Here is a 15,829-nt window from a genome sequence, read left to right on the forward strand (position 1 = left end):
TCTTTTAAGAAAGAGGTTGCAGGTGGGTTTATGAGGAAAGGGGGAAGTTGCACATGAAAGAAGTAGCTTAAGGTAAACCTTCAAAGAGGGGAAGCATAGCTGAAAAAATGTACAGGGATGCTGCAGGTAGCTGATGCTTTCGTCCTGTAATACTTTAAGCTGTACTACCTTGGTGCAGGTACTGCAGTGAGTGGTCCCATTCTTCTCAAACTCCTTATGGCTTTTTCCCGTACACATTGCTACTGCCACTTCTGGCATTCACCTAGTGATTTTCTTTGGCAAGTCAGTCTTCAGCAGCACCAGTTCCCCTATTGAGCACACGTGCTCAATGCTACTCACATGAAAAAAGGAGCAGCAGCAGCAGCGGAAGGCAGAGAGGAAACTGGCACTATACTTTTGAATGGCTGTGCCAAGTTCTGTCAGACTAAAATAGTGGTGAAACTACAGTGTAAGTGTCCATGACCACGCTCAGAAGCACTAGGGAATGTTCTAGAAACAGCCCTTGGTCCCATTCCTTTGCTGCCCCAGACATTATATCCAACTGCCCTAATATATGCAATTAAAGACAAATAAAAGAGCAGAGCTTGTTTGTTTTGCCTCCCCAATAATGTTTGCAAACACACTGCTTACCCTCGCTTCCCTTGCATGCCCTGGCCAAGGCAAGGTAGCCCAGGTTGGACACAGGTGGGGTGTTCACCCATCTATACGCAGAATAGAAAGGCAAATTTGTAAGAAGTATGTAGCTGCACCTCACAAGCTCCAGACATATTTTTCCTGTAGCTGGTCATTTAACCATGTTTTCCTGGGGTCCGCTGTGTGCCTGTGCAGCCAGTGCTGCTCCCACAGTGCGGTGGGAGCACTGCCATGCTTCTGAGCAACAGCAGTGGTGAAGTTTTGGAGGTCCATCTCACGCGATCACCTCAGGAGGGGGCATGGGGAGCGAGGCACTGATCTCTCCTCTCTGCTGTCCCGCCACCAAGCGAGCGCGAGGGATGGCGTAAAGCTGCCTCAGGGGAAATTCAGTTTGGATGCTAGGGAAAAGCTCCTCACAGAGAGTGGTCTGGCACAGGAACGGGTAAGGTGTACCTTGCCCCAGGTAAGGTGTCACAGCCCCAGGCCTGCTGGAGTTCAAGAAGTGTTTGGAGATACATATACATGGTTTAACTTTCACGTTGCCCTGTGTGGAGTGAGGAGCAAGCCTAGAGGATCCTCACAGGCCCCCTCCAGCTCAGGGCAGCCCTCCGTCTCTGGAAGCTTCTCCATCCTCCTTGACCACCTCACTCCGGCGTCCCTCCTCCCCCAGAGTGGGAGAACAAAAGCCCCGTCGCCTCGCGAGGACCCACCTCAGCCAGGCGGGCCATCGCCCCTGTCATGCAGGGTTGGGCTGCTGGTGCCGGGTGCCCTTGCCAACCACAGCCGGTGGCAGAGGCACCTCACGCGAGTCACCCACTGCGCATCTACTTCCCCGCCGACGGCGAGTCTCTCGCTTTCCCGCCACACGGTGCGACAGATTTACTTCCAGTTGCTCGCTCTAAGCCCGCCGCTGGCGGGGTGCCCAGCAGCTGGGGGGGGCATTTCGAGCAGCCCCCACCACGCCTCGGTCGGCGGAAGGGAGGGGTCTCCCGGGGCACCGCGCTGCCCGCGGAACCGCCGCCAACGGCCACCCCACCCCCCCGACCTCTGCCGCCCCCAAGCGGCCGGGCGGGGCGGGGCAACCGGCCCGGTACTAACGGGGGCGGAAGTGGCGTCATAGGAAGGCTGGCTCCCCTCCCTCAGTGGAGGAAGGACGGGCTGTAAGATGGCGACGCTGGAGGAGCGGCTCCTGTCGGACGGGGAAGGCGGCACCCTGGGTTCGGCGCGGCTCTCCCCGCCCCCGGTGTCGGAGTCTCCCGAGGCTCTGGCGCCCTTGGAGCCGCCGCCTCAGAGCAACACGCTGATGGGGCTGCCCATCGTGGCGATCGAGAGCATCCTCAGCTTCCTGTCCTACGATGAGACGAGCCAGCTCCGCCTGGTAGGGGTCGGGGCGTGGAGGGGAGGCGGCGGGGCGGGCGAGCGAGGAGCCCTGCTGCGGCCGGGGCCCGGGCCCGCCGAGGGGAGCCCGCCGGGCTGGCCGGGCGCCGCCGGGAGCGGGGCGGGAGCGGCGCCGGGGGAAGGTGGGGCGGCGGCGGCGGCCCCGGTCGCCCCCCGCCGGGCGGCTGCCGGGCTGGGGTGGACTGGGATGGGGCGTTCTCCCTTCTCCCCAGCCGCCCCCGAGCCTCGTCTGCGGGCGGGTGGGTGTGTGGCTCCGCACACCCGCTGCTGAAGGCCCAGTACTGCCTCTCGGTGCTTTCGTTCCGTTCGTCCTCTGTAAGAAATGACGGGGCTGCTGGAGGCTGATTTCTCCGAGCGAGTGCTTTTCTTGGGGGCGAGTCTATTGTGTCTCGTGTGCGTGTTTATTTTTACTTATAGAGCTTAAGCCTACGACTGTAGGAGATGGTGAGTCTGCTGCTTCAAGGACCCTACTCTATCTAGAAGTAAATGTGTGGCAAAAAAGAAGACGCGAGAAAGCCCTGGTCTGCCTGAAAGGCTGCCTGCTTCTTCCAGTCATAGTAGTAGATCTAATAAAAGATATTACCTCTGCCTCCAAACTTTATAATGCCAAAAAAAGAACAGCTGTCAGTGAGGAGATCGCTGTGTATCAGTCTTTAACTGCCTGCATAAGGAGTCTGATGTAAACTATGATGTCGTATGAGAAGCTGCTATCTTACTGAACTTCTTAAGAGGTCATAAATGGAGTAATAGTGAGGGAATTAGTGCATGTCTTATGTAACCCTCAGTAAACTTGCATGTACTGTACTCTTTCTATTTTAAGAACTCTATTAGCCTAAACTGGATAAAGTTACAAGCATATTTCTGCAGAAAATTAGGCTGCGTGTGTCCTGGATCAGCAATCTGAAGTGTTGCATCCTGACTAACTGAAAGCTCTTTAGAATTAAGGTAGCCTTTAAAAATAACAACCCCTAAGCATAAATTCATAATGAAATTTCATCACTTTCAGATTTTTAAAGGCTACAAGTAGCCTTGGGAGATACTTATATTCCTGCTCTAAGATCTGTCTTACACAAACAGGAGATTTGTGTTTTCTCTGAGAACTGAGCTGCTTATCAAAGATGAATGAATGTATCTTATGATGAGTAGTATTCTGCTAAAGATACAATGCAGGATCATATTAACTGAATGACAGGAATTAAACTGCTTTGGTCTCATGCATATGAAAAATGTGCCCCAAAGCAGCCTTATTAACCCCTTAGAATGTGGCATTCCATGGGATAAAGCATCTTGAGGAAGGTAGGAAGATGTGATCCAGGACATCAATCAACCTAAACAAAGTTTGATCATGCATGTGTAGACACAAAATGTGGATTCCCTAAACTGATCACTTTGATGCGTTCTCTGGATCCCAGCGTTGAAGGAAATGGGTGTCCTAATCTCCTTTTTCTGGATCACTGTAGATCACTGACCCAAAAAAAAAAAAAACAACTTGAACTGGTGTTGAAGCTACCGGGTGTACAAGAAGACAGACAAAGGAGTTGGCTGGGTGGGAGGACATAGAACATTAGCAAGTTTTCAGATTAAAATAGAGATAGGAAGCTGTATTGTTTATGTAAAGCATAGTGAGGAGCATAATCTAAGGCATACGATCCGTAGCCTTTTTCTGTCACCAAAAGGCAACGTAAAGAACATTTCCTGCTTGTGATGATTGCCATCAGGCAAGGCAAGACCATGGGCTGGCCCCTCACTGTGCAAAGAAGTTCTTGCTTTCCTGAGCATAATGCTTTCTGCTATTCCTGGTTTTACTGCATTTGAAAGCATAAATGAAGCACCTACTGGTTAAACAGCGGAGTAGGTCTGAAGTAATGGAGACTAAACAATAAGTATTCAGAATGCAGCCATGTCTGTAATTATGCCTCAGTGCAAATCCTGAATTCTCAAACTTTTGTTCAAATAAAGTGAATGAGCAGAAAAGCAGCAGCATTTTGCTTTCAGTCCTTTTGATTATTTACTTCATCTGCTTCCTCTGATATGTCATCAGAAGAGAAACACAGAAAACGCAAAAGATCGTTATGCCTGAAGCTCTAATGTTCTGGACAAGCTGCAGCCTAGTATGCATGCTGATATGGAAGCTAGCTATCTCCCAGCTTTTGAAATATTATTTTACTGTGATTTTTTTTAATGACTTACAGAAGGTCTGGAATTCTTACATGAGTGGGATAATAATGAAATTCTTATGTGCCAGTTTCTTTTCACTTACATGTCTGAGCCTGGAAATGCACTTCCATTCAGGCTATTACTACAGCGAGCGTTATTAAAACCAAACATTCCATAACCTCCTTCCATGAACACTCTGAGGAGAAGGTTATCTGGGATTCTGGCACACGTCAGAAGTGTCTTAGATTCTGCAGCAAATTTGTGCTTGATTTCTGCACAGTGCAAATAAGGACTGATAGCCTTTGGACAGCACTGCTTTAATCTTCCCACAGTTTCAGTACATCTGTATTTACAGGCATTTGTATTTTAAAGCTTCTTGCCAAAGTCATCAACATTTTGTCACTCACACTTTACTTTAGAAAGGCATTATGAAGCATGGTGTCTGTGGAGCCACTCGGAAAAAAACATATATTGAATCTAAATACTTTCGGATATTTTAATCTCTGTTTTGATACTGGTTATCTGGAAGATGTTCGTTAGCTTGGAAGAAAGGGAAGCTGGCAGTAGTCTTCTAGTAGACTGTGCCAGTTTAATTTGTTTACAAATAAAGTGGAAAATTAGTTCTTTCATAGAAGCTGCTGTCAGTATAAGTCAGCATGCTAAAAAGCAACCAGCTTGTCATTCTGCTTTTCACGTGGACTCGGAATAACTTTCTAACACTGAAATTTGAACACAGTGTGTGGTTGGACTGGATGTTTGAGGAAATTTGGGGTCTTTCAGCTTTATGGCTAGAATACAAAAATATTCACAAATACAAATATGAGCAGATTTAACTTTTTACTTATGGTCCATTGAATAGCTGGTATTGAACTGTCCCGGACTAATATGAATACCTAAAAGTGTAATAATGCTACTTTGTATGTGACTGCTGACTATGCAGTCTAAAAGAGGTCTGTTGTTCCTATAACTTCAGGAGCCATATGGTTTAAATGGTGACATCAGGAGCCAGCTGAGAATTAAGAGGTGATGGGTAAAATAAGTTGCAGACAAACATTTTTGATTTCTGGTGGTACTTGTTACCTGTTTGGTGTTTGGGTTCTGGACTGATTATTGGCACAAAAATGGGTAATGTCCAGAAACTGGAGTAAATAATTCTTCATGTTGCGTAGTTTAAGCAAATGAGTAAGGCTAAAAAAATCCGATGTTTAAGAAATTTAGTGTTAGCCATTGGGACCTAGGCTCTTGTATGTGGGAGGGCTTCAGCGTGCTGAAAGGTCCTTGCTGCCGCCAGATGTCAGCAGATACATGGTTAAAATCACTCTTTCTGTGCTTCCTCTGAATTTGTAGCTAATAATGTATCTAGAATTGTTTTTCACTTGTGCTGAATAATTGCATAGCTCTTGTGCTTGTTGCTAGTTCAGCAGCTTGATAAGCTGTAAAGTCTTGTACTCAAAAATGGTATCGGGTCTAGGCATCCTGAATGCAGTTGATACCTTAGGAGAAATGTGACATTTTCCTGCTTCCCGCAGTTGAAGGGACAGTGTTATTTTTTTTATACACTGGAGATGGTTTAGTTGATTCAATGAATGGGGCAGAGTGTACTGAGACTGTACCTCTGTAATTAGCCTGTCTGATCATTCTTCTTTGTTAACAAGGAAGATTTAATACAAAGGAGCACAGACAGATTGACAGCAATTACTTAATGGTCTGTTAATACAGATTTGTTTGAAAATGGTCGGTTCTTACAGAACTTAAACTAGCTATGACTAGAAGAAGACTCACAGAAAGTAGAACTTCATTTTAAGTAGTGCCTTCCATATAAACAGAAAATAATCACAGGCATTTCTATGAGAAGTGAGAATCTTCTTCCTCAAGGTGTAAACTGTGTAGACTTCAAAGTTATGAAATGATTAGCATATAGGAGTTGTGCACTTTACAAAAAAAAAACCAAAACCCACCAACAACCCAATTTCAAAGGACAGTTGGTTCACTGAGCTCTTGCATCTTCAGAACTGAATTGCAACTGCTTTAAACTTTTGTACGAATTGGCTTTGTCTTGTAACCGGTTACTCTGTGAAGGTTTAAATTTAGCAGTCTGCTGTGGCTTCTGCAGCTATTAATGTACTTTCTCCCTAAATCTGTGAAAAAATGGAGGCTATTTGTATCCAATATAGCAAATAAAGGAATCTGTTAGAAGAGAAAATACTTTTTTTTATATGAAAAGGAGTCTTGCTTCATGTGCACTGTATTGCATAAGTTTTAAAATTTAATTGTGGCTGTCTTCAGATACATAAGCCTTAAACGCTGGAGAAAAACCGTCATGATTTCTTGTTTTTAAAGGCTTCTTTTCTGAGACTAGAAAATACTAACTTGATCTACCAGAATCCCTCTGGAGGCCAAGTTAAAAGCCAGGCACAGGCATTTACAAGTTCCAGTAAAATCAGAGGAAATTGTATCTGCTTACGTATGGATGGATTTCAGCCTACTGTCTCTTGTTAGGCAATATCAGGAGAGTGATTTGTGTATTCCATGGAACATAGCTGCCCATTTTTGGAGTATCATGACCTTTGTTAGAGATGGTGATACCTTAAGCTCAACTACAGCTTCTGCTTCTTGAAATGGAGCAAAACCTGCTAAGAATCTTTTATTACCCAGCAAGTATGCATAAGATGATAGCAAAGTGACTTGTGGCCTTAATTGAGCCTTTAGCTTTTCTTTTTACTTAAATACAGGTTTGTAAGCGAATGGACTTGGTTTGCCAGCGAATGTTAAATCAGGGATTTCTGAAAGTGGAAAGATACCACAACTTGTGTCAAAAGCAAGTTAAAGCTCAGCTTCCAAGGTATGTACCAGTTAAAACTGTAGTTAAACTTAAATGTGCTTTTAAGCAGAATACTGAAAAGGAATTTCTTGCTAGCTGATCCAACTTGCATATCTTGAAAATGTGAATCGCATTTGTTTTAATTCCATTTTTTTCCAAAAGCACCTTGAACCTAAAATCTAATAACAAAATAATAATGTGGATGAACGTAAGTTGTCGTATACGAGGAATTGGAATATTGGAAAGTGTCTCTGGTATTTTAAGCAGAGAACAGAAGAGTGGGTCCTGTATTATCCAACTCTGCTGGGAAATCAAAGACTCCTAGGAATGAATAAATGCCATTCCTTTTCAAGACCAACTCCTTTCACTGATGATTCATCTACGAGACTGCGTTCAAAAAAAAAAGCAAGGTTTTGCAGTGCCAAGGATTAAACAGAGAAAGGGAGGGTGGTTTGACATGTGAGTATTACTGGGAGCTAGTTTCTCACTAAAACAATGTGTTTTCTCCTCTTTCCAGTCCGTAAGTGCAGCTGCTGCTGTTTCCTATCAGATTTCCCAGTCAGAATGAAGAAACTAAATGCTACTTACTATAGAGATCCTTTGTCAAAAAAGCTTTTATCGCAACCTAAACTTTGTACCAAGCACTAATAATATATTAAATCTATGTCAATTGCATTGAAGTACTAACTGTAGGAATATGGAGGAATAAGAATATTCACACTGTTTCAGTGTCTGCTGCTAGTTAATACTGAAAACTTGCTTTTAAATAGTCCTAAATTACATATAGAGTTTATGGATCACATAAAATGTAGTAATTATTTAGAAAACAAATTTTGTCTAAGAAAGTGTAGTATGCTATTATTGGCTAGTTCTCAATCTGTATCAGTTTTTTTCCATAAAGACAGAACTAATGTTAGTGGTTACATTTTCAAACCTCAGAGGGTTTTAAGGGTGAAATTAACTTGAGCGGTTGTTACAGTTTCATTTTGTTGACTCATTGTTAAATTGGTGTCACTTACTGGTCTGTCTTCTAGACGGGAGTCTGAAAGAAGAAACCACTCATTAGCTCGTCATGCAGACATCCTTGCTGCTGTAGAGACGAGACTCTCTCTGTTAAATATGACTTTCATGAAGTATGTGGATTCCAATCTCTGTTGCTTCATACCTGGAAAGGTAAAATGTAGACTGTTATGTGAATGTTTATCGGTGTTTAAAAAATATGATTGTGTAACTTAAATTTGTCCCAAGTTATATAATGTCCATACATATACTGAAACTGTGTTTCAGATACTTGAAAACAAACACACAAGCCAATGCTCTGCTGTAACAGGCAGTCTGAAATGAATGAACCAGACTATATCTAAATATTAATTATTCTAAACTTGATTTCCATTTACCCTTATATTCATTCTTGATTTTGATATTTGGCTTGTGGCATGTACATCCTACACATCTTTTTACAAAAAACACGGTATGTAGTGTTCAATTCTGAATTTTAACTGTACAAAACAGCTAGAGGCTGGGTCATCAGAAGATATAGTAATTTAGACTATGTATAACACTAAGGACTCAGGAAGATTTAAAGCATCTTTCTTAAAGGTTTGAGTACCTCAGATTAATTGGATTAAGATATTTAGTATGTGGAAACACTGTTCAGTATTACAGTGAGTGTGGTATTTTTGTAAAGTAAGTGGAATTAGTTTTAAATGTAGATAAAGTGTGTTAAATGTTAACACTGCTGAACAATTCTGGTATTTCAGAATACCCAAACATAAAATATAAATTATAGAAGTGAGATATACATTGGAGATATCACTGTTTTATAAGGTGTGAAAACAGAAGTGCACAGGGGAATTAAAATCATGATCTGAGGCACACTGATGCAGCTCAGGGTTGAAACAAGATATGTGAACATTAGCATAATGCTCTATTTATTTATCTTTCCATGTGAGGTGTGGATATGTTGGTATTAATTTTTCATGGGCGGATAACTGGATTGCTCTGGGATAAATGGAAAAAGTTAGCTGTTGGATTCAGATGAAGCATGGCAGGCATTTCTACATTCAGTATGGTAGAACAGGCTGTCGGCATGAGTTGTATTTTTATCTTGAAGAGGTAACTTGATTTCTGTACACTCATGTTGACGTAATTTCACATTAAATTATTATAATTTAATATATTTACGCTTATTTGACTATTTTTATATATACCATATGATTTAAAAATGCAATGTTAGATTACATATTATATAGTATAAACAAATATGATATTAAATAATACACTATGTGGTAATATATAACATAACATATATATTAAAATATAATTAAATATGTTATAAATTATATATACCGTATAATTTAAAAATGCAATATAACATAAAGTCAAATAAGCTTAAGTCCTTGATACTTGCCTAGTGGATGCATTACTTGAAAGAAATGTTGCCATGCTTCTTTGAGGGGTAGACAGGAAGGCAGTACTCAGTCTAGACCTGGGGTGTGCAGGAGCTGGGCAAGTGAGCTTGGCAGCCATTTTCCTTGTGGGCACTGAATCATAAGGACCTTCTCTGTATTCTGATACAACAGCTAAACAGTTTTGGGTTTTTTTGAGTTATTTACTTAGTGTGTGAGCTTGCTAGTGCTGCTGCTCTCTCAGCACAGTTAGCAGTTCACCAGAAAATCCTATTTTGGTCAAGCAGATTCAAGGCTTTGTGTTCACTTAGTCTGTGGTTCCTCCCTGCCACCTGCCCCGCTCCCCTCAGGAAATTTTGTTTGAATGAAGCTGCCACAGAACTGTCAGGAAGTGAACTTGCATTAGAATATGCAAATGCTGATTTGAGGTTTTGCATATTGTGTGAGGGTTCCTGATGATAGCAGAGCACTGCTGCAACATTTTGTGTTGAGGGTGGCAGGAGAATGCTTTGAGGATGTTGTTGCTAACAGGATATAATGTGGGTAAAATTGCAGAAGTCTTTTGTAAGCTTGTTGCGTGATAAGACACTTCAGTCTTGTCTAGCTTTTGCAACTTTTTAGCTAAGCTTCCTTTATTAAAACACGAGATGCAACTGTTGTCTTACCTATGATTCTAAGTTCTTAAAATATGTGTTCTTCAGGAGACTCTTCAACCATTTTTAATCCTGTGCAAAATACCTGTGTCAATAGTTTTAGTAATAAGAAACCAGCACTCCTATCTTGACCTGCCTCACACTATAATTCATAAATTAGCAAGACACCTTTCATCTCTCTGTATCTCTCCTAACCAAAGGGCTTGCTTATCAAACCTGTTAAGAGGGTGCTTATGTTCTCTGTCAGTAGTGGATTGATGTTTTATAAATTAATGTGTTTTGGACTTAATCTGGGTTTGCAGTATTTTCTGTGTATACAAGCGGACTCAAGTAAACATTTACAGTTCTTCAGACTGACATAGTGGTAATTGTTGCTATTGCATTTGTTTGTTTCGTATGCCTCATAACTGGCTGGGGGAGTGACTGCTCTGCATTGTGGCTTAGATTATCTTGCTTCAGGTTCTCCAGAAAGAAATGATTATGCTCTGCTGAGTATAGATTATATCACTTGGAACTCAAGTATGTGTGTAGTAAAACAAAATTTCACACAATGAACATTATTTCCAGAGTTTGAAGAGAGTTGCTGTGGTAGATCAAGTGAAGAGCTTCTCTGATATATCACAAACAGCACTTCATTTCAAAAAGCTGATGTAGAACTAAAGCACACAATGGTGTGCAATACATATGTAGTAAAAGCCCCTGAATATGACAGAACTTCTAGAATGATCTGAAATAATCTTGCATTTATCAGAAAATCCTAATTCTTCTTAAATGTTTTAGGTAATAGATGAAATTTATCGTGTGCTAAGGTATGTAAACTCTACAAGAGCTCCTCAGAGAGCTCATGAAGTTCTTCAAGAACTAAGGGACATTTCCTCCATGGCTATGGAATATTTTGATGAGAAGATTGTTCCAATACTGAAAAGAAAGATTCCTGGGTCAGATGTATCGGGACGTCTGATAGGAACTGCCCCAGGTATTAATTCCACCGTATAGTTAAGTTTTATTTAGTTTTTCTGTAAAAATTCACAGCATTGTATCTTTTTAAAGGTCCCTCCCTTAAATGCGAGCTTTATTACATAAATATTGACGATACTTGTTTCTTAAGAATACTAACTGAAATTAATTTGATTTGAAATTTAAGGAGCCTTTGTACTACCAAAAGAACATTCACTTGAATGTATGTTAGAATTACGCGTAATGTGTATTCATTAAACAAACACTTTTGTGCCACCGATGAATGAGACTTTATATCATTGCACTTGGTTGAAATTCAGCATGTGAGATGACAACTTGATGCCTTTTATTTTTAGGATGATCAGCAAATGAATTAGACTAAGCTGCTGTAGTACATAGAGAGTTAGAACATACTTGTATGTGCTTTTTTACTTTCTTAGGGCACTAATGTGTACACTAACAAGCAAAATACTTATGGGTAATAGTGAAAAGGCAATCAAAATAACACCCTATAAATAAACAATTAAACTGGTCCTTCATATACTCTGTCAGACTTTCCAGAATTTTTGTGAACCAAAGTCTAAGGTAGTTGCCTCATATAATGGCCAAAAGCAAAAGGTTAGTAGAACTGTAGTGTTTTTCCTGTGCTGGACATCTTCACACTTCTTAGGAACTGTGAAATTAACTCTGAAAGGGTAACTTAATAAAAAATAAAAAATAAATAATTACATCTTAAGGAAAAATTATAGGCCTAACTGTAGGAGCTGCTTGTTGTTTCTGGTATGTCCTGTCCATCCTTTTAGCCGTAAGTGTGTATACCACCTCTTAATTACATCCTGTTAATTATACCTCAGTTCCATTGAGTCTCTCGGTTGAGGAAGTATTGCCCAAAACCATAGCTGATGTCAGTCGGCTTTTCAAGGCCAAGGCTTTATGTGGCATAAAAGTGCCTCTCTCTTGTGTTGAGGGAGGAGCATAACCTATCTAATGGCAAGCCTTTAGAGTCACATAATTGCAGCTATGCTGGCATTGTAAAGGAAAGAAACGAGGAGGAGGAGGATGACTGTTCTAGCCTGTTCCAGGCTGTTCTGTCTTTGTAGTGCTGAAAAGTGGCATCTTGGTGGCACAGCATTGCTAGAAGAATAAAATGATAGAAAAAGTGATAGATATCTCATACGATAGAACAAGCGATAGATATCTCTTATGATAGAACAAGCTATAAGATAAGATATCTCTTACGATAGAACAAGCAATAGATATGCCTTACGATAGAACAAGCTATAAGATATCTCTTACGATAGAACAAGCAATAGATATGCCTTATGATAGAACAAGCTATAAGATATCTCTTACGATAGAACAAGCAATAGATATGCCTTATGATAGAACAAGCTATAAGATATCTCTTACGATAGAACAAGCAATAGATATACGGTAGAACAAATGAAAGAAATTATACAGAACCTGTTAGTCTCCTTGATTTGCAGGAACTTTATTAAAACCAACAGTCTCAAGCTCAAATTCCAGTATGGTTTTAGTACTTAGGAAGAGTGGTTCTAAAGACACATGGGAAATAGATTCGTTTCCTCCAAAAAGTAAGTTAAACTGAAATATCTTGTTAAGCCCCAAACCACAAAATTTTAGAAATTTAGCTGTCTACAAGTAACAGTGCAGAATTGTACTGCTCTATGGAAATACATTTATTTAATATAACTATTCTGTCACAAGTAATTTTTAGATATGTTCTGGGGTTTTAACTTAACATCTGTGACACTAAGTCTAGATGACAACATAATATCTCTACGTAATTTTTGTTAGAAAGGAGGGGGGCTTTTATACAGAAAGTAAATGATGAGCTCTTTTGCAGACTACTGAAAATCTAGATATTTTAAATTAAACTAGTTGCGCTCTGAGATACCATATGCTCTTGTTACACACTTAAATGACTGTAAATCTGTTTACATGTTCACGTAACTTGCAACCAGTATTCCGATCCGTGTTTGGGGAGTGGGGATAAGCAAAATGTGGAAACTGGGAAATAATTTTTACCTTTTGTGTTAAAGTTTTAGACGATTAATCGCAATTTGCTCTGAAGTTCCAGGGCCTTCTGCAGCACTGACAACAATGCAGCTGTTCTCCAAGCAGAACCCTTCAAGACAGGAAGTCACCAAACTCCAGCAGCAAGTAAAAGCAAATGGCACGGGCTTGACAGCGCTAAAGCGGGAAATCTCAGAGCTGCGCATCAAAGTGCAAGAGCAACAGAAGCAACTCCAAGATCAAGATCAGAAACTGCTAGAGCAAACCCAGATCATAGGTGAACAGAATGCCCGATTGGCTGAGCTTGAACGCAAGCTGCGAGAGGTGATGGAGAGTACAGTAGGAAATTCTTCAGGTTCTGGCTCAAACGAACAATCTCCGAGAAAACGGAGGAAGGCGGTTGAATCCACAGACTGTCCTAGGAAATCTAAACGCCTTCGAAACAGAAAATAACGTGGGAGTAAATGACACCTTCAGGAGGATACACTGCTTTAGTAGCCCGAGCAGGTCTGCTTGTTGGGATGCTGTGACTAGCTTCATGGTGTCACTTAGGCTGCTGGCTCCTCAAAACACCACTTAGACTTGAACAGTAATTTTCTTTCAATGAGACTTTTCCCCTGCTTTCTGTATGGGTGGGCCTAATGCACAGAATCTTTAAGATTTGCAATAGATACATACTAACCAGACCTGCTCTGTTATGTTTTGAAGAGTTAATCTTATTTCTGTGCAGATGTGTTTAAAGTAAACTTATTTGTGTTTATGCGTATGTTCACATAAAATCTTAAATAAATTCAGTCTTAACTGACTAAAAAGTTAAGCGTAAAAACAGATGTCCTATTCGCTTGAAGGAAAGATCTACTTTTAAAATCTTGTTTTAGAGAACTTGACCTTTTTTGTTACAAGTGACCTTGTCTGGAATGTCTGAAAAGTAGTTAATACTTTTTGGGGATCTCTGTAATGAGTAAAACTGACTTCTTAAGCGACAGTATTGGCTATATATTTTTGTAAACTTACAAAGAAGGGCCTTCTAGCCAGTCTTCACGTGAACACACCCTAGTTCTAGGTCTTGGGAGCCATAATCTACATTTGCATGGGTAGATGCATGTACACCTTAGACTGCCAAAAGCACTTGCCTGAAATTGTTCTGAACTCTGGGAGAGAGTACAGAGACCTATGAAGCAATCAGCCATAACTTAGCATCTGCTTTCAGCACAACTGCTTTCTCATAATGAGGTGGTCTCACGAAGCTAGTTGCAGGGGAGTTTGAACCCAGGCTATCTGCCACTTTCACTGCCTGTAAATTGCAGGTGTTGTTAGCCAAAGCTGGAGAATTGAGAAGCTGCCTGTGCATCACATGATTCATAGGCCAACATCTAATAAGGATCAGACAAATTGTCCCTACAATAACCAAGCTCAGGGGGACACCATTTGAGTGAAATGATGTATTATGGAAAAACTTAAAACTATTTTGTGTGTATGTGTTGGGGGATGGGGTGGGATGGAAATTTTTCTGTAACACTGATGAAGATATTCTAAGCTTTCCTTATCCTAAAAGATAAATCACTTCAGAAAAAGCTTTAATTTCGTTTACACTCCTGGTTTGACCTTGTAACTGGAAAAGCATGTCTTGCACTGTTCAGTCTCTCTGGTCACTTTATCAACATCAGAGTTGTGTACGGTGATTTTTTTTTTTTCCCCTGTCTGTATATTTTTGGAACCTTATACAGATACCGTTGTCCATGTTTTTGGTTTTAATCTACAAAACTATGTAGCTTTATCATGTGACTGACGGTATTTTTACTCAGCTGCTGCTTTGGATTTAGGTGGTACTGAATTCAACTTGGTGTGGCACTGAAAATGCAAATGATGCATTTGTAGCTTTTCAAAATCTTTGATACTGTTACCATGGGTTAAAGTGCAAGTTTCTGTTACCTTTTGTATGGCTGTCAGCATAAAGTAGTGGTTGTACTTAAATCACCAAACACATCAGAAATTGTCTGGTCAAATGTTACATAAACATGGGAGAAGTGACATTTTTCCTGACTCTTCAGCTACAGTTTTTACTTCTAAAACATATTAGCTCATACCAGAAGTAACATTGCAAATGCCTAGTTTTTGCAGACATTTACTTTTCAAATAAACTTGTTAAGTAGTTTGAATCTTTTTAAAAAAAAAAAAAAAAGACATGTTTCTTAAGAAAAGCATGATGGAAATGATAAAAGGTTATCTGGTTATCTAGGGGAAAGGTTAACTGTTAAAGAAGCATTTACTGTTACTGGCCTTCCATGGCTCAGAACTTTTTTACTATCAAAGATCTCTTAAAGACAGATAACTGCTGTTCAGATTAAAAACACTCGCATATACTTCATCTTCTAAAAGATAACAATTTTGAATCAAAGGGTCAGCGTGATCGCTATAATTACTGTGTATCATTGGTGCAAATTCATTTAATGGTCATTCATGATGACAAATTCATGTAATGGTCTAATTACTAGATATTTGTGGTTAAATACTTCTAAACAAGTATAAACCTGTGAATTGCATTCACTGAAAAGGTTTATTTGTACATCTCTTAGTATCTTTTGATTTGCTTTATTAATTTCTAGAAGATGTGAACCATTCCCCCCAATATACAAAAGTTTCAGGTTATTGGAGAGTACCATTTATTTATATGTTGGTGGATCTCTAGCTGTGTGTAAACTGAGCTGGAAAGAACAACAGCCTGTTGTTACATGAAACATTCTCCGTGAACCGTGCCAACCTGG

The 15,829-nt window shown here is 40.5% G+C and overlaps 1 protein-coding gene across 1 annotated transcript; it reads left to right on the plus strand.

Moving 5' to 3' along the window:
- The first annotated feature begins 1,783 nt into the window (after positions 1 to 1,783).
- On the plus strand, positions 1,784 to 15,258 carry FBXO28 (F-box protein 28). Its single transcript, XM_075413067.1, has 5 exons — positions 1,784 to 2,011; positions 6,921 to 7,030; positions 8,044 to 8,182; positions 10,851 to 11,046; positions 13,123 to 15,258. The coding sequence occupies exons 1-5, from the start codon at positions 1,799 to 1,801 to the stop codon at positions 13,515 to 13,517; spliced, it is 1,053 nt and encodes a 350-aa protein (XP_075269182.1). The 5' UTR covers positions 1,784 to 1,798; the 3' UTR covers positions 13,518 to 15,258.
- Positions 15,259 to 15,829: the final 571 nt, after the last annotated feature.

The sequence above is a fragment of the Opisthocomus hoazin genome, chromosome 2, assembly GCF_030867145.1.
Source record: "Opisthocomus hoazin isolate bOpiHoa1 chromosome 2, bOpiHoa1.hap1, whole genome shotgun sequence".
In the NCBI taxonomy this organism is placed as follows: Eukaryota; Metazoa; Chordata; class Aves; order Opisthocomiformes; family Opisthocomidae; genus Opisthocomus; species Opisthocomus hoazin.